Source organism: Cetorhinus maximus, chromosome 13 (assembly GCF_964194155.1).
Source record: "Cetorhinus maximus chromosome 13, sCetMax3.hap1.1, whole genome shotgun sequence".
Lineage (NCBI taxonomy): Eukaryota > Metazoa > Chordata > Chondrichthyes > Lamniformes > Cetorhinidae > Cetorhinus > Cetorhinus maximus.
In genome coordinates, this window is record NC_135891.1 from 62,548,254 (window position 1) to 62,575,934 (window position 27,681).

The 27,681-nt window shown below is 41.3% G+C and overlaps 1 protein-coding gene across 2 annotated transcripts in view; it reads left to right on the forward strand.

Annotated features, from left to right (window-relative positions):
- Positions 1-27,681, forward strand: part of LOC144688633 (AP-1 complex subunit gamma-1-like) — a 113,158-nt gene that overhangs the window by 63,244 nt on the left and 22,233 nt on the right. For both annotated transcript variants that reach the window (XM_078555434.1, XM_078555433.1), the window contains exons 7-14: positions 195-290; positions 7,370-7,450; positions 12,722-12,820; positions 14,314-14,369; positions 16,557-16,670; positions 21,486-21,626; positions 25,114-25,168; positions 25,280-25,402. In XM_078555434.1, coding sequence (XP_078411560.1) covers positions 195-290; positions 7,370-7,450; positions 12,722-12,820; positions 14,314-14,369; positions 16,557-16,670; positions 21,486-21,626; positions 25,114-25,168; positions 25,280-25,402 — 765 coding nt within the window. The remainder of the gene's footprint in view (positions 1-194; positions 291-7,369; positions 7,451-12,721; positions 12,821-14,313; positions 14,370-16,556; positions 16,671-21,485; positions 21,627-25,113; positions 25,169-25,279; positions 25,403-27,681) is intronic.

Consider the following 27,681-nt stretch of genomic DNA (forward strand, 5'->3'; position numbering starts at 1 on the left):
CCGCATTAATAATATGAAAATTATTATAGTTTCGTGACGAGTTTTAATTCCATTTGTTACCTTCGCTTGACAGAGCAAGATTATTGAATTGACGTGATCAATGTAACCAATATCACTCTTCTTAATTTTCTTGGAAGTTATTTATCAATGACATATCTGTTCCATTATGTAACATGTGTTCTCTTCAATCTTAGGTCGTTCCACAGCTAGTCAAATCCCTGAAGAATCTGATTATGTCTGGTTACTCTCCAGAACATGATGTGTCTGGAATTAGTGACCCTTTCCTTCAGGTAACTTCCTAAATCTCCATTGAAGAAATATTCTCCAGGTAGTTGTTCGTCGGTTTTTTTTGTCCTTTCTGAAAGCGCTTAATGCTCCTGGTGCCCTGAATGTGGGAATAACAATATATTTAGATGAATTGTCTTTACCTCTTTGCTTTAGCTGTTTATACAAATAGTCAGTGTTGGCAATTTTTCCCCTTTTCTATTTTCTCCCTCATCTGTCCTGAAGGTATTAATTCCTTACTCGGATACTATTCCAAGGGTGCCAATTGCCACCTCACTCTTCTACCGGTTCTTCATCTGTAAGTCAGAACAATAACTGTTGACAAACTAACTGCCTGCAGCAGCCTGGCTGAGCCCAATCCTGTTTCAATCTAACTCTCGCACGTGTAAGTCGCCAGCAGGGAATAGTGATCAGAAGCTTTGCCTAAAATGCACAAGTGTATCTACCTTGTACAAAGTTTTGATGTCTTTATTCATATGCTCTGTGCTCCTATTTATAAAACTCAAATCCCAAATGGCCTTTTTTATGACTTTCTGGGCATGCTTTCAGAGAATGATGTACTTGCAAACCCCAGTTTCCTGTAACTTCCTCCCTGATAGTGCTGTGGGTGTTCCTACGCTGCTACATGGACTGCAGCGGTTCAAGGTAGCAACTCACCCCCTACCCACCTCAAGGGAAGTTAGGGATGGACAATAAATGTTGGCCTTACTAGTGACACCCACACCCTATGAACGAATGTTTTAAAATCATACCCTTCTATATCTTTCCAATGACTATATTCTTCATTCCTTGATTTTCTTTCTAAAATTTGATTTCCCAAATTATGTTGCATTTGCTACAGTCTGCCCGTCTGAAGCCTTTTACATTCCTTGATGTACATCAAACCTGCTGCTACCGTGTCTTTGGCAAATGTCAGAATCATGTTCCCCCTGCCTTAGTTCAAGAACAAAAGTGGGCCAAGAATTGACTCCTAGGGACACACCACTTGCAACTCTTCAATCTGAGCAGCAGCCATTACTCCTTGACCTTTTGTTTCCTGTCAGCCAATTTCTGATCCATGACGCAGTATTTCCTCTTCTACCAAAAGCCTGATTTTTCTTAACAGACCTCTGTGAGATATCTCCTTAACTGTATTCATAAAGCCCAAAGACACCAGACCTACTGCTCATCACTCATAAATCTGACCAGTAGCACCATGCAAATTTATTGCTGGCTGGCTGTGATCAGCTTTGTCTAAGGTATAACTAGTTTGCATGGGCTTTGTTTATGGCAGTAGATGAAACATAGAAACTAGGAGCAGGAGTAGGCCATTCGGCCCTTCGAGCCTGCTCTGCCATTCATTATGATCATGGCTGATCATCCAACTCAATAGCCTGCTCCCACTTTCTCCCCATACCCTTTGATCCCTTTCGCCCCAAGAGCTATAACCAACTCCTTCTTGAAAACATACAATGTTTTGGTCTCGACTACTTTCTGTGGTAACGAATTCCACAGGCTCACCACTGTCTGGGTGAACTAATTTCTCCTCATCTCAGTCCTAAATGGTCTACCCCATATCTTCAGACTGTGATCCCTGGTTCTGGACTCCCCAACCATCGGGAACATCCTTCCTGCATCTACCCTGTCTAGTCCTGTTAGAATTTTATAGGTTTCTATGAGATCCCCCCTCATTCTTCTGAACTCCAGCGAATATAATCCTAACCGACTCAATCTCTCCTCGTATGTCATTCCCGCCATCCCAGGAATCAGTCGGGTAAACCTTCACTGCACTCCCTCCATGGCAAGTACATCCTTCCTCAGATAAGGAGACCAGAACTGCACACAATATTCCAGGTGTGGTCTCACCAAGGCCCTGTACAATTGCAGCAAGACATCCCTGTTCCTGTACTCGAATTCTCTGGCTATGAAGGCCGACATACCATTTGCCTTCTTTACCGCCTGCTGCACCTGCATGCTTACCTTCAGTGACTGGTGTACAAGAACACCCAGGTCTCATTTCACATTCCCCTCTCTCAATTTATAGCCATTCAGATAATCTGCCTTCCTGTTTTTACTACCAAAATGAATAACCTCACATTTATCCACATTATACTGCATCTGCCATGCATTTGCCCACTCAGCTTGCCCAAATCACACTGAAGCATCTCTTCATTCAGCTCACCCTCCCACCCAGCTTTGTGTCATCTGCAAATTTAGAGATATTACATTTAATTCCCTCATCTAAATCATTAATATCTATTGTGAATAACTGGGGTCCCAGCACCGATCCCTGTGGTACCCCACTAGCCACTGCCTGCCATTTGGAAAAAGACCCGTGTATTCCTACTCTTTGTTTCCTGTCTGCCAACCAGTTTTCTCTCCATCTCAATACGCTACCCCCAATCCCATGCGCTTTAATTTTACATGCCAATCTCTTATATGGGACTTTGTCGAAAGCCTTCTGAAAGCCCAAATAGACCACATCCACTGGCTCCCCTTCATCAACTCTACAGTTACATCCTCAAAAAATTCCAGTAGATTTGTCAAGCATGATTTCCCTTTCATAAATCCATGCTGACTCTATCTGATTCTGCCACTGTTTTCCAAGTGCTCAGCTATTAAATCTTTTATAATGGACTCTAGAATTTTCCCCACTACCGACGTCAGGCTGACTGGTCTATAATTCCCTGTTTTCTCTCTGCCTCCCTTTTTAAATAGTGGGGTTACATTAGCTACCCACCAATCTGTAGGAACTGTTCCAGAGTCTTTAGAATCTCAGAAGATGACCACCAATGCATCCACTATTTCTAGGGCCACTTCCTTAAGTACTCTGGGGTGTAGATTATCAGGCCCCGGGGATTTATCGGCATTCAATCCCATCAATTTCCCCAACACCATTTCCCTACTAATACTGATTTCTTTCAGTTCCTCCCTGTCACTAAATCCTGTGTTCCCCAACATATCTGGTATGTTATTAGTGTCCTCCTTTGTGTAGACAGAACCAAAGTATGTATTTAGTTGGTCAGCCATTTCTTTGTTCCCCATTATAAATTCCCCTGTTTCTGACTGTAAGGGACCTACATTTGTCTTCACCAATCTTTTTCTCTTCTCAATCTCTTCACATACCTATAGAAACTTTTACAGTCAGTTTTTATGTTCCCTACAAGCTTACTCTCATACTCTATTTTCGCCTTCTTAATCAATCCCTTGGTCCTCCTTTGTTGAATTCTAAACTGCTCCCAATCCTCAGGTCTGTTGTTTTTTCTGGCCAATTTGCATGCCTCTTCCTTGCATCTAATACTATCTCTAATTTCCCTTGTAAGCCATGGTTTGGCCACCTTTCCTGTTTTAACTTTGTGCCAGACAGGAATAAACAATTGTTGCAGTTCACCCATGCGCTCTTTGAATGTTTGCCATTGCCTATCCACAGTCATCCCTTTAAGTAACGCTTCCCAATCGATCATAGCCAACTCGTGCCTCATACCATCGTGGTTTCCTTTATTAAGATTCAGGACCCAAGTCTCAGAATCGACTACGTCACTCTCCATCTTGATGAAGAATTCTATCATATTAAGGTCGCTCATTCCCAAGGGGCCTCGCACAACTAGATTGCCAATTATTCCTTTCTCATTACACAATACCAAGTCGAGGATGGCCTGTTCTCCAGTTGGTTCCTCAATGCATTGGTCCAAAAAAATATCCCGTATACACTCCAGGAATTCCTCCTCTATGGTATTGTTACTAATTTGATTTGCCCAATCAATATGCATATTAAAGTCACCCATAATTACAGATGCTTCTTTATTACATGCGTCTCTAATTTCCTGTTTAATGCCATTCCCAACATCACCACTACAGTTTGAGGGTCTATATACAACCACCACTAACATTTTTTGCCCCTTAGTGTTTCTCAGCTCTACCCATACAGATTCCACTTCATCGGAGCTAATATCTTTCCTCACTATTGCGTTAATTTCCTCTTTAATCAGCAATGCAATTTCACCGCTTTTCCTTTTTGTCTGTCCTTCCTAAATACTGAATAACCCTGGATGTTCAGTTCCCATCCCTGGTCACCCTGCCGCTATGTCTCCGTAATCCCGACTATATCATACCTGTTTACATCTATTTGCGCGGTTAATTCATCCACTTTATTGCGAATGCTCTTCGCATTAAGGCACAAAGCCTTAAGGCTTGTCTTTGTAACATTACTTGTCCCATTCCCACTATTTTTCACTGAGGCCCTTTTTGATTCTTGCCCTTGATTTCTCTGACTATCACTTTTCTTATTCTGCTTTCTGTCTTTTGTTCTTGTCTTTGATTCCCCTTCCTCTGACTCCTTGCATAGGTTCCCATCCCCCTGCCATTTTAGTTTAAACCCTCCCCAACCACTCTAGCAAATGTTCCCCCTAGGACATCAGTCCCGGTCCTGCCCAGGTGTAACCTGTCCAGTTTGTACTGGTCCCACCACCCCCAGAACCGGTTCCAATGCCCCAGGACTCTGAAACCCTCCTCTTCGCATCATCTCTTCAGCCACGTATTCATCCGATATATCTTGCTATTTCTACTCTGACTGGCACGTGGCACTGGTAGTAATCTTGAGATCACTACCTTTGAGGTCCTACTTTTCAATTTACTCCCTAACTCCCTATATTCTGCTTTTAGGACCTCATCCCTTTTTTTGCCTGTGTCGTTTGTACCAATGTGTACCATGACCACTGGCTGTTCACCCTCCCCCTTCAGAATGTCCTCTAGCCGCTCTGAGACATCCTTGACCCGAGCACCAGGGAGGCAACATACTATCCTGGACTCTCATTTGTGGCCACAGAAACGCCTATCTATTCCCCTTACAATTGAATCCCCTATAACTATTGCATTCCCACACTTTTTACTCCTCTCCTGTGCAGCAGAGCCAACTGCGGTGCAACGAATTTGGCTGTTGCTGCTTTCTCCTGAGAGGCCATTCCCCCCAACAGTATCCAAAGCGGTATATCTGTTTTGCAGGGGAATAGCCACAGGAGATTCCTGCACTGCCTGCTAGTCCTCTTGCTTTGCCTGGTGCCCACCCATTCTCTTCCTGCCTGTGGACTCTTCGCCTGCGGTGTGAACACCTCTCTATACGTGCTATCCACGATACTCTCCGCCTCACGGATGCTCCGCAGTGTCTCCAGCCACCGCTCAAGCTCCAAAACCCGGGCTTCCAGGAGCTGTAGCTGGAGACACTTCTCTCTCACATGCTGGCCCTGGGCACTGGAAATGTGCCCGGCTTCCCACATAGAGCAGGAGGAGCACACTATGGATTTGAGCTCTCCTGCCATGACTTACCCCTTTTAAATTAAATTAAACATTTTGGAAGATACTTAGTATCAATTACTCTCGGGCCCTTCTTCCCTGCTCGTTGTTGTTACAGAATATAGCCCCTACAAATGATGAGCCACAAAATAAGACCTTAAAAACTATAAGCAATAGAAGTAGTAAATGCTTACCTGGCCATAGTCACGGTACTCAAAGGATCAACTTATTCCCTCCTCACCGAACTCCCTCAGTCCCCCCTGCTCTCCCAGCTTCTCTTCAACTCCCAACTCCTCTCGCGCTCCTCTTCAACTCCCGACTCCTCTCGCGCTGCTCTTCAACTCCCGACTCCTCTCGCGCTCCTCTTCAACTCCCGACTCCTCTCGCGCTCCTCTTCAACTCCCGACTCCTCTCGCGCTCCTCTTCAACTCCCGACTCCTCTCGCGCTGCTCTTCAACTCCCGACTCCTCTCGCGCTCCTCTTCAACTCCCGACTCCTCTCGCGCTCCTCTTCAACTCCCGACTCCTCTCGCGCTCCTCTTCAACTCCCGACTCCTCTCGTGCTCCTCTTCAATTCCCGACTCCTCTCGCGCTCCTCTTCAACTCCCGACTCCTCTCGCGCTCCTCTTCAACTCCCGACTCCTCTCGCGCTCCTCTTCAACTCCCGACTCCTCTCGCGCTCCTCTTCAACTCCCGACTCCTCTCGCGCTCCTCTTCAACTCCCGACTCGTCTAGGTGCTGCTGACTGCCTGTCCCAGAGTCCTCCTCTCGCTCTCTCCTCTAGGAGTGACTTCTGCGGATGGCAGCAATGTTATGTGACAGAAAGAGAGTATTCTATAAAAGGTTTTCAGTTTGAGAGTTACCTTTTTAAAAAAGGAATCTCCCTCAAAATGGGAAAGAGGGTCTCTGTTGCTAACAAATGAACTTTTCCTAACTCATGGTTCTCACTTTTTGGCTAAGACCCATTGAAAGATTTTCATAGGCGCAGCATTTTACTAAGCATGAATATTGATACCTGCAAATCTGTTTCCCTCTCTGACTTTTTAAAAAAACTTTTCCCTAACTTTGTCCTCATCTTCCATTTTTCTTTTGCCTGATCACTTCTTTACCTCTAGCTTCCCCACCTCTCAGTTTTTTTGCATTGTCTGCCTCCTTCCGTTCTTCTCCCGCAACCCCCTCTCTACTTCTTGCTCCCTGTTTCGTTTTACCCACGGGGCTCACATTCTTACATGGAAAGATGGGGATCAGGACTGTCAGCAGACTGAGTTGAGTGGGGGTCAGCCCCCTCATCCTGTCCCACACTTTGAAACTATTATAATAATTTAATACAGCAATTGCCAGAAACTTTCCGGAATGAATTTTGGAACATCATGACATACTTCTGCTGTCCATGAATTCTGCTGAAAACTTTTTCTTCTTAGAGTTGAATTATTGAACAAGGTTTGTGTCTTCTATGGTTAATTTTGCATGCACAAATTCCCAATGTACAATCTCTTTATACAACACAGCCAATAGCTGTCTATATGACATTTATTGGATAAGATATGCAGACTTTCAATACGATGCACATTTTCGTTTCCCATCTTCTGGTCAGAAAACTAGATTTCAGTTCTGATGATATTGCTTTCTCTGGTGTAAATCAGAATAATTTAAATTTGTAAATTTGTTTGCCCGCCACATCCCCAGTATTGTGATGACCCCCTTGCTTTAATCCCATCTGATTGAAAGGTACTGCCTGAACAGTTATGTGCTGTTCTGTTTCAACTTCTCGCAGTTCCTAAAAGATGATGTATATTATGTTTTTTTCTACTTCACAGGTCCAGATTTTAAGGTTGTTGAGAATGTTGGGGAAAAGTGACGATGAAGCCAGCGAACAAATGAATGATATTCTCGCTCAGGTGAGCAATGTAATGGATGGGTCCAGAGCACAATGACAGTGTGTCTGCCAAGGGGAACTTGCCTCTTGGCTATAGGCGCAGAAGATTGAAAAGAGAAAAGATCATTTACTATAAAATCCAGTCTCACTTTTGTAGATGTTTTAATGACCTGCAATCTTGGGTTGTAACCTTTATTGGGTTTTATCATGGGTGTGCTGCAACCATCAGTGTGTCCTGTACCCCAGATTGTAATGACTCCGGGAACTTTAATTCCTGAAATGCTGATACCAAGTCCTGTATATTCCTCTACTCCCAGTGTAATATGGAAGCACGCCATTTCCTTTGAGTGTGTCAGCATTCAGTATATTATGTGGCAGTATCAACCTGGAGACCTCTATCAGCTACATTTACTTCATACGTCATAATTCAGTCTTGACCCAAACTGTACACTCTCTTAATTTTACAAAGATTGACTCATTGATTTTCATAATTTCAAATTCTTTCTCATCTAGTCAGAATATTTTAAATGTCTTTTACTTTCTATTCTTCAAAACCTCATTGATTTATAAAAGAAAACAACATTGATATTGCTAATACCCCTCCAAGACTTGAGTGCATTCGGAGCCACGTGAAATTCATGAATCCATCACTATACGTGCCCATACACGCATAGATACACAGCCCCACCCCCAATATATTGTGTTCCTGATTCTGCCTATGATTTCCCTCATTGAGTACTTCAGAACCTCAGGAACAGCTGCTGTGGATAGACTCAGTGCCCCTTCATAAGGGAAAGAATTAAATGAATTATCAACAGATTTGCAATGTGTTTGCACATCTACTTGGACCTGGATTGAGTGCTACCCTTAATGAATGTAATTTCCAGTAATATGACTCGATTTGAACTCTGGCCAGAGGCAAAAGCTTATTTTTATCCAATTTGCTTCCACTTCCAAACTGGCAATTTTGTTTTAAATTGAGGAAAATTATTCCCAGGCAGCAATGAGCAGAGATTTCAACCTTATTTTTATGCAGCATTTTAAGTTTCTGCAAGAGAAAGATGGCATGCTTTCCTGGCCACTGAAGCACGCGTTGATCAAAATGGGATTGAGTTGCTTTGAAAAGCTTCCCTGCTGAATAATTTTTAAGTTGTCGGGATCACAAAGAAGCATTATGCTGTTTACAGATCTTAGGTCATTGGGCCCATGGTGTGTATGCTGGCTTGTTTTGCTAGAGAAGCACAATGCCAGGTAACCATTGTGCCCTTTAAAGGAAGGGTAAATAAACATTTGAAGGCAGAGGTAAGGGGAGTGTACAGGGTAGAGGGATTAGTTTTGGATTTCCATTGAAGAGTTGGTACAGACAAAGCTAAAGGAGCTCCTTCTGTGCTGTAAGCTTGCATGTTTCTAGACACAATCACACTGCCCTGCTCTCTCAAATAGCCCTATATGTCCCTCTGCCTCAATTTTTTCACTTGAAAGGTGCACTGGTTTCTGCCTCAACTGCTCTGTATGATAAAGCATTCCATGTTCTAACAACTGTGTAGCCATATTCTTTTCTTTCCTTTTCTGCTCGCTATGTTAATTTTAAATTAATGACTCATATCATTGAGCGGAAGGAAATTTTCAGGAGTAATATTTTTTGTTCAAGCTGCTTCCTTCTAATATTAGGCAATCATGCTTTTAGCTGAAATTATTGTATTATTTGTATTTTTAAAATATCAATTCTATTCTCTTCATGGTGACCCGTGAGCAGAATTCTGGTCGGAAAACTAGATTTTAATTCTGATATTGCTTTCACTGGTGTAAATCAGAATTCCAGTGATATCAAGTCCGGTAGTATCCCTACACATCCTGGAGTTCCTCCACTGCAATCAAAGGGTGTGAATTGAACTGCCTGACCCTGTGGAAACCATACTATAGGCTACAGAAACAATGGTGGAATCTTACCCTCTTTATAAAAATAAGTCGATGGCCGGGTCATTTCCAGGGCCCAAATCCGTACTTGCTGGCAGCTTGCCAATCTGCGCAATCTTACTGGAGGAGTGGCCTGCTAATTGGCTGGCTCCATGCCTGCTTCCAGTTAAGGCCACCGGGCAATTCCTGAGCTGCAGGCCCAATCAGAGGGTACCTCCATCTTGAAGTACCATCTGAAGACATTTTAATTTTGTTGAAATAGTGTGGCTACAGCTGTCAGGTCTCCACTCTGGAGGGGAAACCCCTCCACGTGATGGCCTGCAGCTCTGGTGGGTTGCAGGGGATGGGTATAGATATAGGAAGCCTCATGGGATCCCAACACGCCGCCCCCAGGCATCTGCCAAAGGCCTCAGCCAAGAGTCAATAAAATAAAACCATGATGTATGAAATACACCAATCCCTCATCAAATGAAAAAAGAAGCTGGGTTATAGCTTCTACTGTTGAGTCTTCATCAGAATTCAAAGATGACTGAACCACTTCATAGAACTGAACAGAACTGAATGGTAGGCCAAAGAACAACAGGGTAGAAGTCAAGTCACAGACTGTCAAAACTGTTGTTTGTGACAATAAACAGGGAAAAAGAAAAAAGTTATGAAAATAACTTACAAAAATGTAAGCTATGGGGATGATGCACATAAAATGAAGATGAAACAAACAACTGGAAAAAGAGAAAATTAAAAGAGAAATAAGAAATCTGAAATAACAAAATCCTGGAAATACTGCAGCTCTGCCAAAAATAGAGAACAATGCCTTGCATGTAGCTGTTTCATCCCAATGAAAACTGTCCTAATGGTTTATGCCCTGAACTCCAGCCTACCCCCTCCCTATGCCTCTGGATCGGTCAAAGATAGGGTGTAGTATGCTAACTTCAGTCACAGGCTGCAATCATGGCTTTATCAGTCTGTAATATAGATTTTTTAGAACTGCGAAGATTAATGACTTCTTAAAAAGAGTCGTCTCAGGCAGTCAGCAAAATGCATCAAAAATACACAAGGTTGAAAGCAGACATGGCCCTCCACATTAGTGGTGACGTTGAAGAAAAGTTAATTTCCTTTCATGTTAAGAAATACTGATTAGTAAGAGAAAGAAAACATGCTGGAAATACATAGGTCAATGAACATTGAAAGGGAAAGTTAGGTTAATGCTTCAGATGTAACCTTTCATTAAAAGACTTCATATTTTTAATCCTTGACTATTAGTGGTAACTTGGTGAAAGAACAAGGCAGGGACATTGGGAGCATTCTTAATGGGTTCTACCCATTGGCATACAACTAGAGGCATCCTGAGTTTGTTGCTGCAACATATTGCACCCTGCACTTCAAATCTCCTCCGAGCTGCAGTAGAATTGCCTTATTGAATTCTAACACCAGTTATATTTGATCACATTCTTTAATGACATTGCAACAGTAATTCCTGTTGTTTCAACATGTTTATGTCTAATTATCATAGATTATTGAATAACATTTTGAATGTAAAATTCTAGGTGGCGGATTAAAAGACTGTGGTATAATTGTGGGAGTCGATGTTGCAACTGCAGGGTCATGTCAGATTCTTGAATTCACTTGGGTTACTGGAGCCCTGTAATGTCCGTTCTTCACTATTTGTCTTCCGATCTTAAATATTCAAATTTCTGCAGGTTTTTCGGATCAATTTGCTATGCAGATTGCAATGTAATCAAGACCAATAAATCATGGGCCAAAATGTCCCAGATTTTATCCCTAGTCTGTGCCAAGTTATCTGATCTAACCCTTGGTAACACTTAAAATGTAACAATTATCCTCCCCACCCTTTGGCTAGGGAAGGGAAAAATCAGTAATTAGTTCCCACTACAGAGAGCTTGCACCTGCACAAAAATGTATTTGTGAACATTAAGTGACGACAGAGTAAGGCTTGGCTGTGATGCTTCATGACCAGATAGCCTTTCAGCACTCCCCGTGGTGGCAAAGAGATGAAGGATGGAATTTTAGTCCTGAATTTTACCCTTGGTAGGCGCGTGTGATCGGTGGGCCCAGGAGCGTCCAGGAAACAGGCCCCCGACTGTGATTGGCCCCTGACCGCGATTGGCCTGCCAGTGCGAAACACGTGCTGAAAAGCTCAGCACTGCTGTGGTGGGGGCAGGAAGAAGCCAGACGATGACATCATCTCACAGCGCTTACCCGCATCCGCAAGAGCTCTCTGAAGGCAGACAGCTGCCTTAGGGGGCTGCAGACCTGAAAATGATGAAATAAAGGTTTAAAAAGCTGCAAAGAAATGTCCATGCATCACAGTCAAGCACCTGAAAGCATACCTCATAAAAATGCTGCCCACAGATATTTATTTTTATATTATTTCATAACGGCGATGAAAAATGTAAAGGCTGCCTGGCCGATTCGCCCATCTGCCAACCATAAGGTTGGATGGGCCACGAAATCGGAGGCAATTGTGCCATTAATAGGCTTAATTGCCCTCTTAATTGTCGGTGGGCACGCTTCTGAGTTTTGCACGCACCCACCAAGCGAAATATCACGCGAGTGTGCAATGATGTTGGGACGCTCACCCGATGTCATCTTGTGCAATTTTACGCCCGCTCGTGCGCGCGCCTGCCCGTGGGTTGTAAAATTCTGTTCTTAGACAATACTGGAGACCGAACTCTTCCGGAGTGAAGAAAGAAAGTAGGGTAATAACTAGTCCCCAGACATCTCTTGTTTCATATATTACTGTAAATTTGTTTGTTTTTTGGGGGAAATCAGTGTTAATTTACTGATGGGGAGGATGTGTTGGTTATTTGCACTGAAGCTTGTTTCTTTTACCAGCATTCAGCTCTGTGACTTTGTTACATTAATAAAACAAATATAACTAGGAATAACATTTAGAATAATAGGAAAAATGCACTATATTGGAGCATTATCGAATGAGATTTTTTTTAAAAAAACAAATGATATTGTGAACCACTCCAGGAATTTACAAGATGTCCGAACTCTGAGCAGGTCTGTGCAAATATGCCCTAGTAACTGTTTACAATGTTCCTTGAATTCATTAATATTCTGATTATAGTCCCTTTCCATGCTAACATTTCAGACACAAACTGCACAAATTGTATCTGTAGTGAGGTTGCTGTGCAGAACTAATAACTAAGTTTATTCAAAATGACCAGCAGCTGATTGCTAAAGAGTTTTGCTCGGCGTGTGTAATGGGACATGTAATTAAACTGTTCATGCTTGGATAAATGTAACAGTCACCTATATTCTACAAACTGGTAGTACCTTTCTCCTAATTTGTAAAATGGACATGAATTTAAAATTGTTATAATTTTGTAATATGGTATTTTCATTTTAGGTTGCAACCAACACTGAAACCAGTAAAAATGTAGGCAATGCTATTTTGTATGAAACTGTGTTAACAGTGATGGATATTAAGTCTGAAAGTGGATTGAGGGTAAGTGAGATTTACTTGTTACTGAATTTATAACGTTTTGGAATATGCAGAAGCAAGTCGATTAGAATAATTCTAACCCTGGATGGTGCGATCACCTGATTCTGTTATTCCACTCCTAGTTATGAGGCATCTGTTATCATTTAGTGATGCAGAAATATATGACTTCGAAAAAGAAAAGGTGACTCTTCCAATGGCCGTTGGTCATCTGTAATCAAAACCAGAAAGATCCCAAATTTGATTCCCATTCTTTGCTGAGTTTGCTGAACTTAGCTGGTACCTCAGTTGGAGTGATGCATTTGGCCTGGACATCGCTGCATTAGGGAAAGGGAGACATTAGCCAGAATTAAGCTTCCTTAAGTGTGTGTATGGGGAAGTGTAAATTGGTGAACGAAGATTGAAAATAGCATTGATCTTAGCTGTGATATCCCTCATAATCTGATATCACTCACTGTTGGGGTATGCATGTGAACTATGGCTACTTGTATAAGGCATAGAGAGCTACTGTGGAACTATTGTCAGCAACAGTGACTATCTGGAGAGGAGGAAGCTTTTTTAGCTACTGCGGTGTTACAATTTAATTTTACGATTATGGCAATGGCTACAGTGATGGCCTATGCCAAAACGCTGGACCGAGCAGGAAACCTGACTTCAATAATCTCTCAAAACTGACTGATTGGATGTTGTCTTCCATAGCACGGCAAAGGGCAGGAAAAGTGAAGGCACATTTATCCAAGAGTCTTTGAATGCTTTATCTTCCCTCAAAAAATACAATATTTCACAAAGGTGCAGGGCATTGCTTGAGAGCTGTGCCATGAAGTTCAGGATGCAAGTTTCTACCATGGTTATCACATTGCCAAGTTTCTTCTACTAGTGGGAATATCAGCATTTGGCATAAGGGCAGATGGTTCCCCAATGGAGAGGGTGGGACATTGATGTAAGTCATCCCCATCCTGCTCTAGTTAGTGTTGAAGGAAGCAATATCAAAGGTCTGCCTTCCCAACAAAGAAGACTAAAACATAAAAGTACTGATGAAAATAATATTTTAAATTTGAGAATGATGGATAATTTACAAGAAAAGAATCTCTAGATCAAAGGATGTTATTTATGACGATAATGAAACTCATAATTTGTTATTTGAGCCCCCACGAGGTTAATAATTGTAATAATTGCTACATACTACATGGCTTTTCCTGAGCTTACTCCCCTCCTTTTGCTAATGATGGAGTGCCGTTCCATGGGTGTCAACAGCCAACCTACACTTTGTTGTGGTGAGTATTTCCAAACCAATCAAAATTGGATTCTGCTTGTGTAGAACACAAGTGCTGCCAGCACTTATGGAGCAATAACCATTCTGTGGCACCACCTTCAAGTTCTGTCAAGCACTTAATTGTCTGAATTGGTGAAACAAATGGGTAATAATTGATAGATCTGTTTATTGAATCATATGTCAGTTGTAAATGTAATAATCGAAGTTTTGTGTTTTTTATTCTCAGGTTCTAGCTGTAAATATTTTGGGTAGATTTTTATTAAACAATGATAAAAATATTAGGTAAGTGTTCTTAGAAATGTGTTAAATGTGAACTTTAACTCTGCTTCTGTCTCCAGTTTTTCCTGGGTAAAAGTAGTAATGGGAACCTTAATCCTGTGCTATCCAACATAGCTGGTTGCTGGGGCACAGTGTTGGCACAACATTACTGTTAGTGCATCATTGGCAATAGTTTAAGGTTTTCCCTTTAACTCTGCAATGACTTATAACTCTGCTCATTATTGTAAATATCTTAATGTACTTAATTAAATATGAAATGATCAAAACTGAAATTGGTAACAAAGAAATTGAGGATTGGGTTATATTAATTATAAAAATTAAAATGATATAAAATTAAATTATTCATGGTAGGTGTAAAGTTTTACAAGTTTTTCAGTTTTACAAAGGAGGAGTGGTGTAAGTTGGAACCAAAGAGTCGTAAGCTGTAGACTTACAGTTTGACCCTCCATTTGCTCAGTTTCTATTCTTGGTAATAAGGGGTTAATCAAATGGAATTTCTCTTTATATTAATTTAACTGTGTCCAATATCTTTTCAATTGTAACTAAGCTCACTATCTGTTTGATTAACCCTATGGACAGAACCTGTAACAAGGCCTTGGGAATCATGTAGGTGTGAACAGCTTGTAGATTACTCGTGTTAATTTCACATAGGCACAGGAGAGATATAACAATTTTACGGTAGTTGTGTTGAAGCATAAACAGATGTATGCAAAGACCACCTTGGAAGACAATAGTGTTGAAAGGAGTATGGCCTAGAATGAAGAAAAACTACCACCTGTACAAGAGTGTCATAAAGCCTTTGGTTTATAAATTTATGCAACTGACTTGAGTTTAAGGATTTGATTAACAGATCAATTGGGATGTGTAAAACTGAAATCATTGACAGGGGACATCAAAGAGTCATTATGTAATACTAAATTGGGGGAAAAAGCAATATAAAAAAACTAGTTCCTGGGAAAGAGACCTCAAATCAATGAAGCCTGATCAGGCAATGATTTTACTGTTATCATGTGGGTCCTCCAGGTTTAAAAACTCACAAGTGCTGTTGTTAAATGTATGTTTAATTAGCTATCAATATTAATTGTCATAGGCTCGATTAAATATATGAATCTCTACCTACAATGCTCTGAACCCTAGTATTTTGAGTAACTTGTAAATAGGAATATCCATCCTCTAACACCCCCAACCTAGCCATGCCTGTCAGGTCCTCAGGGGGAAGGAAATTTGAAGATCATCGCTGTGGCCTTCCAGCAGCCAATTTGAATGATGTCAGATGCCTGGGAGCAGGTCATTTTGTGATGCTGTGATATAGGCAAGGCACAAGAGATGAATGATTTAGACATAATCATGTGTGGAGCAATTCAACTAACCTTATAACTGATGCATGAGAGCAATTGGATCCAAAGATTTAATCTCTTTCTACACCATTTTCCTCCCCTTCCATCTATATTCCTTAACTATTTAGACTTGATTAATTCAAAAGGAATTCAAGAGAAACTTCTGTTGTGCCAATATAGAGCACGCCATGTAACCACATGGAATTGTTCAAGTGAGCAGAAGCTAGATAAGTAAGTGAAGGAGAAAAGAATTGAAGTAGATGTTGATGGGGTGAAATGAAGTAAATAGTGAAAGGAAACTCATGTGGACTGTAAAAATCAGCATAGACTGGTTGAGCTGAACGGCCTGTTACTATGCTGTAAATTGTGAGAGGTAAGGCAGACATCTCTCAGTTGTTTAAACACAGCCAGGTACTTAATGACCTTGTTGCTTTCCACTGAATCGATGGCTCCATAGACCATCCCATACAGAATTAAAGGTTGGCACTTGTTCATGTTTGTTAACTATAGTGTGTAAGAACTCTTACAAAATGAATATCTTTCCTTTTGATAACTGAGAGACACCCAGAACCCAGTTTTGTTCCCTTCAAAGATATCTAAATGCAGGGTAGTCCTCAAATTACTGTAACTCAATGATTTGGTTTCCCAGCATTACTGCATGGAAATTTTTTTGTTGAGCAGGCAGTTCCTCTTTTTTAGCCATTCTCAGTCTTGTATGACAAAAGTCTTGTTCCTATATTTTGATCAGATGCATATTTTTTGGGGCTATACAACTTCTTCTTTCTAAAGTAGTTTATTCTTGTGCCAGTAACTAAATAGCTTACGCATAAGGTTTTACATTCTCTCTCTGAAGGTACGTTGCATTGACGTCACTGTTGAAGATGGTGCAGACAGACCACAATGCGGTGCAGAGACACCGGAGTACAATCGTGGACTGCCTTACGGACCTTGATGTCTCCATTAAAAGGTGATGGTCATGTAACTTGAAAAGCAGAACTTAACCTATTGGTATCGGGTTAATTTCAGTTTCTCCGCCAACACAACCCCTTGACAGGCTGCTGTTTTTCGGTTTTGTCGAGAGGATATGATGTGCATTAATCTTCCGGGACTGTCGTGTATTTTAGCTGGAAATTTTTCAGTTCACAACGTACTATCTCAGCACCAGTTATTTTTTTTTCTATTATAACTGGTTATATTCATCCTGGAGTAAGAAATAGAGGACTGGTTTTCCTGTTTTTCCTCTCCTGCTGCTGGCGTACAGGTGCCCTTTGAATACTTACCCATGTGGCTTGTTGCTCATGAGCTGCACTGATTGTTAGCAGTCTACTTGGTTGTAGAAGGCATCACAGAACACTTTTCAGCAGGAGTAATCAAATACCGCCCTGGCTAATTTCCCTCTTTCCTCAATAGCTTAGGAATACTGAGACTTCTTTTAGTGTCTTCTGCTGCCACTTTGCCTGAGATTAGATAACTCATTAGAGACTTGGAATTGAACCTGACACCTCTTAGCCTGCATGGCTCAATTTCACCCTGTCATGACCAACAGAGCCCCTGTCAAATGGAGATAAGTAGGTTATGTATGGAATTTGCTGAATTTACCTCTAGCCAGTCCCCTCCAGCTGTACACACTTGTGCCTGTAATTGGTTCTGTTTACTTGCATGTGGCCACATCTCGGCTGTTTCTGGCTGGAGCCTGTTTCTTTATTTCAGGCAATTCTGTTTGCCATATTTAAATCAAACCTTTTTGTAGATAAAAATATTTACCATTATCATTCCCATTACTATAAAAAGCAATACAATTAGCAAAACATCCCTTTCAATTTTGCGGCCCCTTTGTTTTATCATTTAATTTTTTATTCTTCTTAAAGCTGTTGCTAGCAAAGTTTCTGATTCTGCCATCAAGTATCAACACCAAGCATTCATTACTCAATATTGCTTAACCCATGGCCTGTAGTTTTTTTTTATTCTTTCACAGGATGTGGGTGTCGCTGGCTAGGCCAGCATTTATTGCCCATCCCTAATAACCCTTTCTCTCCTGCCTCAGCAATATAGCTCAACACCAACATTGGAAATGCACCCTCGCTTCACAAGTGTGATATACCACCTCCCAAACCAACCTATTGAACAGGCTGTCCTAGTTTCTGCCAAATTTAGGGCAATGTTGTGTGAATCCGCACCTGCTGGGTAAAGATTGGGCAAAAGTAATCTTGTGTAACATCCTCACTCACAACAGACTTAACCGTTTAGATCTGGGCTAGACACAAACCTATGTCTCAGAAATTAAAACAGTGTCACCAAATTCTCTGATTATATATGATCTCTTAAATTATAGCCATTCTTTTGAAAGGTCAAATCAGCAGCAATCAGTCACATAAGCAGTTGTTCCAAGGAACACACTTTAATATTAGCAGCCCCAGTCACCAATGGATAGCGACTCTCCACTAAAGATCCGCTCTGATCACACAGTTAGGCTTCCCTAGCACTGGTCTGTACAAGACACTTTTTGAAATGATTTGAGTTAACTCAAGCCGAGTGGGATAGGAAAGGACAGAGTTTAATGGTAATAGTGCATTGATGACTAAGGTCCATATAAAGAATAGTGGTTTAAAGAAAAATCAAAAACTCTATCTGAATGTATTTACAATAAGGTAGACAAACTAGAGAGAAATGGGTTTGAACTGTCACCACAGTACAGAGACATAGATACAAGGTGACCAAGGGTGGGAAGCAGTATTCCAGGACACACACAGCATTTCGAAAAAACAGGCAAAATGGAAAAGGAGGAGGAATAGCCCTGATGATGAAGGATGACGTGAGTTTGGAAGAAAGAATCTTGGCTCAGAAGATCAAGTAGTAGAATAGATGGGACATTTTCAAATTGGCAAACTGTAACTAGTGGAGTGCTGCAAAGATCAGTGTTAGACCCTTAGTTATTCACAATTTATATCCGTGACTTAGACAAAGAGACAGAGTAATGCATCCAAGTTTGTTGACGATACAATGTTAGATGGGAATGTGAGCTATGAGGAGGCTGCAAAGAAATATAGACAGGTTAAGTGACTCGGCGCCAAGGTGGTAGATGGAATATAATGTGGGGATGTGTGAGGTTATTCACTTTGGTAGAAAGAATAGAAGGACAGAATATTTCTTGAAAGGCAAGATTCTGTAAATGTTCAGAAGGACTTGGATGTACTAGTACAAAGAGCACAAAGCTAGCATGCAGCTGCAGCAAGCAACTAGGAAGGCAAATGGCATGTTGGCCTTTATTGCAAGAGGATTGGGGTACACAAATAAGGCAATCTTGCTGTGATTGTACAGGGCTTTTGTGAGACAACACCTGGAACACTGTGCAGTTTTGGCTTCCATATCTAAGGAAGGATACCACTTGCATTAGAGGCAGTACAGCGAAGTTTCACTAGGTTGGTTCCAGGGATGAGAGTTCATAAGATTGAGAGATGATCTTATTGAAACACACAAGTTTTTGGAGGGGTTTGACAAGATAGACACCGAGAAGGTATTTCCCCCGCTGAGTAATCTTAAACACAGGCATAGTCTCAGGATAATGAGTCGATCATTTAGGACTCGTATGTGAGGAAATTTCTTCACTGAGGGTTGTAAATTTTTTTTTATTCATTCATGGGATCTGGGCGTTGCTGGCTAGGCCAGCATTTATTGTCCATCCCCAATTGCCCTTGAAAAGGTGGTGGTGAGTTGTCTTCTTGAACCGCTGCAGTCCATATCTTTAGAACTCTCACCCCACTGGGTTGTGGATGTTCTATTGAATATTTTTAAGGCCAAGATAGACAGGTTTTTGGTCTCAGGGAATCGAAGGATATGAGATTGGGTGAGAAAGTGGGGTTGAGGCAGAAGATCAGCCATGATCGTATTGAATGGCAAAGCAGGCTCAAGGGGCTGCATGGTCTGCTCATGGCTCTTATGTTCAAACTGCATACCCAGGGTTGGATCAATACAGCATTAGCTCAAATATATGGTTGTGAGGGGGAAATTGAGCAGGCCGCCAAAATTAATAGGGGAAGTATTATTATAGACTGTTTTGTGTTGATGCCTGCATCCTCCACTGTGGACGATAGGTAAAGATAAATAGTAGCAACTTGCATTTATGTAGTATATCTGTGGAAATGTGGTAGAGCTATCTGAAAGGCCCATCCACTGATTCCTTCGTAGAAGGAAGGTGTGGAGAAGAGAGTGATATGGCATCTTTCAAGGTAGATGTGCTTTTGGGTCGTGACCTACCTCTGCACCTCCCCAACAGCTTGGTTCCTACAACTCCTAAGCAGAGCTCATTTATTAATGTTCCTCTGCCATGGTGGGTAGTCACATTTCTGTCCTAGTGCCTCCAAAGAAATTGCAGAATGTCTTAATGAGGTATTTGATTCTCTTAAATCCATCTGTCATCTTGCTGATTCGTTAACATCCATGCTCCATTGTGTAGTAGTACAGACTAGTCAGTGAAACCACAAGGAGCTGCTGGGAAGTACTTCTCCTTTCCTCACTACCCGTAGATGATTAGGAACTGGACTTTCCCCATGGAAAATTTCCAGAGACATTTGAACACCTGACTGGCTCAAAATCTCACGTGTTCATCTCAGGAAGGCACATCTGCAGAGTAATGCCCTCCCTCCAGATTCATACATAAGTCACAGTAAAGCAGCTTTCATAGGGTTTCTCATGATTGCTGCCATATGGGCAAATCCAAATAGCAAGTTATCAGCACCCTTCCCAAAATAGATGGTAATAGAGGATTCATCTAAAATCAATGGAACCCTTCTCATAGCAACCCAGCTACAGATTTGACAGACATCCTTGGGAGCATTTTCACATAGGATATTAATTTGACCTGTTCCCTCCAAGCATTAATAAAAATAAGTCTGTGCAGTTGATCAAAAGGATCTAAATGGCTTGGAAAAGCATACTGACAAGCTTATGGGTAGAATTTGCTCACCAGAGGCCCAAAAAATTGAGGAAAAAGGCAGAAATCAGAACACATGCACAGCATATGGAGATGGTCAGAAAAGGCTTTCCCTTCCTACTTGCCCATCCTGTAGGGTCAATTCATTCTTCAAATGGTGTGTGTCATCCATGTTTTACAATCAAACCTATCCAATCATTGCAGGATTGAAATTTGAGATTACTATTTAGTCAGTTTCCATTTAGCTTCAAGACAAGACTGTGACAACTAGGACTTTATATAACACAGGAGAAGCAGACTGTGTACAATTCCATTCGTCAGCGCGTCATACTGTGCATGGGCTTTCCAGAGGCAGTTCCTTCCAATACATGCATGGGGAGTATATAATTCAAAGAATGAAGTAGACTCTACAAAGTATTTAAACTACCTTAGTTGCTTTGTAATCATTACCATGTGTTTACTGTTCTCATTCCAATAAATACTTTGTGTGAAATTGCTAGTTAATTGTGTTCAATAAAAAGGAAGCCATATTCAGCCATTTAACTAGATTCCTCTGGGCTGACAGACATGGTCTGTTTTTCTTGAGTTTTAATTGGCACCAAATCTGATACGAAAGGCTGGCAAAATTGTAAAAATTGCATTAGAGAAAATCCTAAGCACCCTCTAGTGGCAGGAAGTGGTACTGGAGCAAACTGCACCATCTACCTTTGGGCTTCAAAAGTCTTGTTGAGGTCTGTACTTGTTTAACTCTTGTGATAGCTGATTTCAGACATTCTGAATGAAGGTTATATTTAAATATTAAGTGCTTCATTCCAGTTTTAATATCAATCTTTTGGTCTCTGTCACATGAAGGCGTGCAATGGATCTGTGCTTTGCCTTGGTTAATGGCAGCAATGTCAGAGGAATGATGAAAGAGCTGCTCTACTTCCTGGACCACTGTGACCCAGAGTTTAAGGCTGACTGTGCTTCTGGAATATTTCTGGCAGCAGAAAAGTAAGTGGAGGATAGAAAATGGCAAGTTTAGGCAGAATCCACAGTTTTGTTTTGAAAATCATGTTCCTGTTTTCTGCTTTTATATCAACCAAATGCACTCCTACAGCCAGGATGCAACCATGGAATGTTTGTTTGTTTTTGGCTAAGCATGCATTCATCTAGTGAATCTTAGCTAGTGTTTGATGAACACACAGCTTTGAATTTTAACTCATTATTGAATGACAGCCTTGTGTTTCCTATGCTTAAGATCAGTTGCAGCTTGATTTTATTTGCCTTACTTAAGTAAATCTCCAAATCACTGTACTGCACAAAGACAATCGCTACTAAATTCAGACCAATATATATATTGGCCTAGGCATGTTGAATAACCTGACATACCCTTCCTAGGGAAAGCAAGCTGAATAAAAGTGAATTTATTCTGCTACCTATCTGCTTTACATGCTGGAAATTAGGGTCCTAGCTCATAGTCCAGCAATTCCAAGATCTTTATCAGCCCATATCCAGGGTTTTATGGACAGGTTGAGTGCCACAAATGCCTTTTAAATGGTTCTGGCTCCCCAGCTATTAAGGCAGAATCATCTATCCCAGTCTCTGCTGCAATCTCTGACCCGGTCCAGGGAATTATGCTCAGGAAAATAGTCAGCCCACAAAAAGCATGGAGACCAGAGCCTTTGAGAGTATTCCTGCTAAAGCACCTGACTTTTGTAGACCCCCAGTGAAGGTCAACAGAAGCCTGGAAATAACCCATAATCCAATCATTGCCATATGCCTGGAAAAATGCCTATACCTCTCTGAAAATCTCTCAGCACATGTTAGCCCTCTCCCCAATGTGAGACAATAGAGAACTCCTAGATGCATTCACCATGGATGTAATCTGAAACAGGTACAAGAAAACACCACCAAGCAGGAGCTTTCAACAGCTGGAACACGCATTCCACAACATTTCAGCCTTACTCCGCAAATTATACACTTCCTTCTAGATCAATCTTTGCTGCAAAGAACAAAGACACACACTGCCCCCACCTCTTCTTCCCTGATCTCGGATACTGTATCTCCGTTCCCTTAAAGACATCCCACATTACATTTCTACCCTTCACTCTGTTATGATATGGCAGGTGCTATCTGCCCAGCTGACCAAACCCCAGAGGGAAACTTGGCCAGGCTTTCATAACCATTTTTAAATTTGTATGTATTACGCAAAGGTTTATGCACTGAAGTCTGAAGTAAAGAGTCCACTAGCAACTTTGGAGGTTTTAAAGATAAAATTAAAACATTTGTTAACAAAAGAAAACTTAACACACAAGACTGCAGTTACACAGTTACATTTAGTTTTATAACAGTCCTCACTAGATTTCTACTTAACTAGACTTCCAACTACACACCCCTTCCAGGAAGCAGTCCAAATAGATTCTTAACCTATAAAACATCCAGCAATATTACCACAAGCACCCACTGTTGCTATAAGGGAGGTATTTTACAGCTTCTCTCTCCCTCTCATTCAGTAATGGAATTCCAAAGGCTTTTAACAAAACCTTGATTACTGGAACAGCAAACTTCTCCAGGGTGGCTAAAGGCTTTTCCACAGGTCTGTTTCACACAGTGTACCTTCCAAGATCTCACAAGGCCAATCCCTACACAACTTTCCATCTTTCTTTAAACATATTTCTCCCTTTTGACCTGTAAATCCCAATGTTTCAACTTTTCTTTGGAAGTTACTTTTCCCAGAATACAAAAATCTATCATCATTATGACCAGCATTTTCGGGGAAAATGAACTTAATAACTTTGCCTTATTTATCCTGCCAGTTGTAAACATCTTATCATGCCCCTTTGCAAATCAACCTCTCAACTTATGCAACAATGCATATTCCATTCACACCGTATCTGCTGAGACAACATCCTAGCTTACCCATCTCCATTTCAAATGCCTGTTTTACACCTAACCCCTTTTGATGATTCCAACCTTGTAGTCTGACTGTCTGCAGTTTAATTAAACTAAACATACATACACGTGTATATATGTTGTGTGACAGATAAGGTTGCTTTCGTGAAAGTATATTCACCCTTAAAGTAAAAGTGCACATTAAATTCTCAGACCTATTTTTGTGCTGCAACAAAACTTTGAATTCAGAAGGGAGCCCTGGGTGCCAGACAGTATATTAGTACTAAAATATTGATAACTACATCTAAAAACACGCAGACCTGCACAATAAATGGTAACCGCTATTAAGAACTTTTAACAATTGGGTCATTCCAGTTAGGTACTGCAACAAACTGAGATTGATCAAGAACATGAAACAATAAATAGGAAATACATTGTAAGAAGGAGAAAGTTTGCTATTGAATAAAAACAAATGACACACATGGAAACATGTGGCGTTAGAAAGACATCTGGTCTAATTTGGATCTAGTTTTATTTTCCAGTTCTTGTCATTGAGATGCACAGGGATAAAATATTTTCTCTGACTTCCCACAATCAGTTATCAAGGGTCAAGTTGCTTTGATGAAAATGGAAGTATATTTTGGTGCAGACCTGCCTCTACCCCCTCGAATCTCTAATGGATGCTGCAATTTAGATGACTCTTGATGGTGATCTGTTTTGCTAAGCTGTGGCAGTCCCTGTCTTTGCATATAAGCAAGCCAAAACTGCCATCGGTGATACCGACAAGATGCTTCTGCAGCTACATGCATCGGGTATTGCAGACCAAATATTGGTGAGTCTCGAGAGCTACAAACAGTGACCACACGCAATGCTGACCTGGATCCTGCCAGCCTTCAATCAGACCCAACAACGACTATCACGTACCACATTGAAAAGAAAGAACAGAGTGATTTCTCACTCACAACTATTGCGAGAGAAGTATTGCTGGTACTTGGCACACTCTGAATTAAATTTCCTGCCACAGTTAAAATCTGTGTTAGGAAGAGACAAGAAAATAAATAAATATACCAGTCCCAACCTACTTGAATCTCACTTATTGTGGGCCAGTTAACAAGATCTCACATATTGTGGGCCAGTTAACAAGCTGGCACACTATCTGTTCTTCTTGGTTGTAGATATTTATTTAGCTTACAAGGCACCTAATAGCTTAAGGCATTTCCAGTCCTCACGGTCTTTTGCTTGAGTATTTGATGGAGATTAAAAGCCTGTGTTCAATTCAAATCAGCTGCCCAAAAGCTAACTACCTCCCAGTCAGGCTGCTGTTGTCTTTGCATCTCCAAGCATGAGACTTCTCGACATTGTACAGAAACAGGTTGTTTGCCCTGTCTGTTATGTGGAAATGATGCATTGAAGATGGGATAAAATGACTAAAATTTGGGCACAAAATATGAACCGAAAGCCCTTGATTTAAGTCCAAATGTTGTATTTACATTGGGCACTGCAGCTCTCTGCCTATATAGAGTATCCACTACATTCTTTTCATTTAATCAGCTAAATGCGGGCACATCGTGGCTAAGTTCTGTGTTATGGGTAATGTCTTTTCCAGATATGCACCGAACAAGAGATGGCATATCGACACCATCATGAGAGTGCTCACCACCGTATGTATTGCCTCCTTGCAATTGCCTCCAATTTTTGCTCCTTAAATTCTTAGAATGTTAAGTGGGTAAGTTTCACTGCTGCAATATATTTTATTTTCTCCCTCTCAACAGGCTGGTAGTTATGTTCGAGATGACTCAGTGCCTCTGTTGATTCAACTCATCAGTAATGCAAACTCACTTCATGCATACATTGTGCAGAAGCTTTATCAGGCCATACGGGTGGATATTTCACAGGTAGGTAATAAGGGTGAAGCAGCTTCATTGAAAGAATAATAGTCTATCTTGGATCAGAGCCAACATTAACTATGGGAAATTCAAAACCATTGATGTAGAGGTGATTGCAAAAAATCTTATTTAATGACACTTACATTTAACGTGGCAAATGCAACTCAGTAATAGTCAGTGAGTGTATGTAGCTTGATGTATGATACCTCAGTTTTAGTTATCTATATTAAACCAACCAGAATAACATTAATTAAGAAGATATTCTGCTTAAAAGCCATTTAGCTCTTAGCTTATCAGAGGTAGCAAGAATTGGACACCAAATATCCTGTAATATTTGTGCATGGCAGAGTAGTATGGTGACCAAAGTAATCATCTCTCCGTTATAATGGTTTGTCTAAATCTGAGCAGAAGTGTCTAATAAAATGAGATCACACAATTGAGCTCCACAGTAGTACAGTCTTGGCTAAATTCAATTTAATGTAGCAAGTTCCCCTTTAGCGTTTGGTTTTTAGTTCTTTCATAGAATGTGGGCATCCCTGGCTAGGCCAACATTTGTTGCCCACCTTCATGAACTGCTGCACTACATGTGGTGTAACTACACCCAGAGTGCTGTTAGGAAGGGAGTTCCATGATTTTGATCCAGCAACAGTGACGGAACGGCGATATTGTTCCAAGTCATGATTGTAAGTGGCTTGGAGGGGAACTTGTAGGTGGTGATGTTCCCATGCTCCTGCTGTCCTTGTCCTTCTAGGTGGTAGAGGTCAAGAGTTTGGAAGGTGCTGTCAAAGGAGCCTTGATGAGTTGCTGCAGTGCATCTTGTATATAATGCACACTGAGCCGCACTCATTCCAGGCAAGTAGAGAGTATGCCATCATAGTCCTGACATGTGCCTTGTAGATGGTGGACAGGCTTTGGGGAGTCAGGTGGTGAGTTATTCACCACAGGATTCCCAGTCTCTGACCTGCTCTTGTAGCCATAGTATTTTTTGGCTGATCCAGTTCACTTTCTGGTCAGTGGTAGCCCCAAGATGTTAAAATTGAGGATTCGGTGATGGTAATGCCATTGAATGTCAAGTGGAGATGACTAGATTCTCTCTTGTTGGAGATGGTCATTGCTTGGCACTTGTGTGGCTTGAATGTTACTTGCCACTTATCAGCCCAAGGCTGTATCTTGTCCAGCTCTTGCTGCATATGGACATGGATTGCTTCAGTATCTGAGGAGTTGCGGATAGTATTGAACGTTCTGCAATCATCAGTGAACATCCCTTTTTCTGACGTTATAATGGAGGGAAGGGTGAAGCAGCTGAAGATGGTTGGGCCTAGGACACTGAGGAACTCCTACAGCAATGTTTTGGGACTGAGGTGATTGGCCACCAACAGCCACAACCATCTTCCTTGTGCTAGGTATGGCTCCAACCAGTGGAGAGTTTTCCCCCTGATTCCCATTGGCTTCAGTTTTGCTAGGGCTCCTTAATTCCACACTTGGGTGAATGCTACCTTGATGTTAAGGGCAATCAATCACTCTCACATCATCTCTGGAGTTCAGCTCTTTTTTTTCCACGTTTGGACCGAGGCTGTAATGAGGTCAGGAGCCAAGTGGCCCTGGAGGAACCCAAACTGAGCAATGGTTAGCAGGTTATTGCTGTGTAAGTGCCACTTGATAGCACTGTTGGTAACACCTTCTATCACTTTACTGATGATCGAGAGGAGGCTGATGGGGCGGTAACTGCCCAGTTGGATTTGTCGTGCTTTTTGTGGACAGGACATATTGCAGGGTGGATGCCATTGTTGTAGCTGTACTGGAACAGCTTGGCTAGGGCTTGGCAGCTAGGCACGAGCTTGTTCCCAGGATGTTGTCAGGGCCCATTGCCTTTGCAGTATCCAGTGCCTTCAGCCATTTCTTGATATGTGGGAGTGAATAGAATTGGCTGAAGATTGGCCCCCCCAACTCTTCCCTGTACCCTTCCTTTTTTCTTCCTCGCTTTTCGCACGCTTCCCCTTTCTTTCCATCACCCCCTCCTCTCCTGAATCAGTAATGCAATTTTAATTTTGTAGGTTACTCCAGTCTGATTTATTATAAAATGTATGTTTTTTTAAATCCGATTTCTCTGACAAACCTTGAAGCATTCAATGAAAATTTAATCTCGTTAAACAGTACATTTCCTAACCCCATAGTGTAGTTTCCATATATTCTGTTACATGGCCATTGTATTAATGTATGAGTTAATATGTCTGAATTTGCCTGAAAATGGACTGATCCATAACTAGCACACACATTTGAACTTAGAC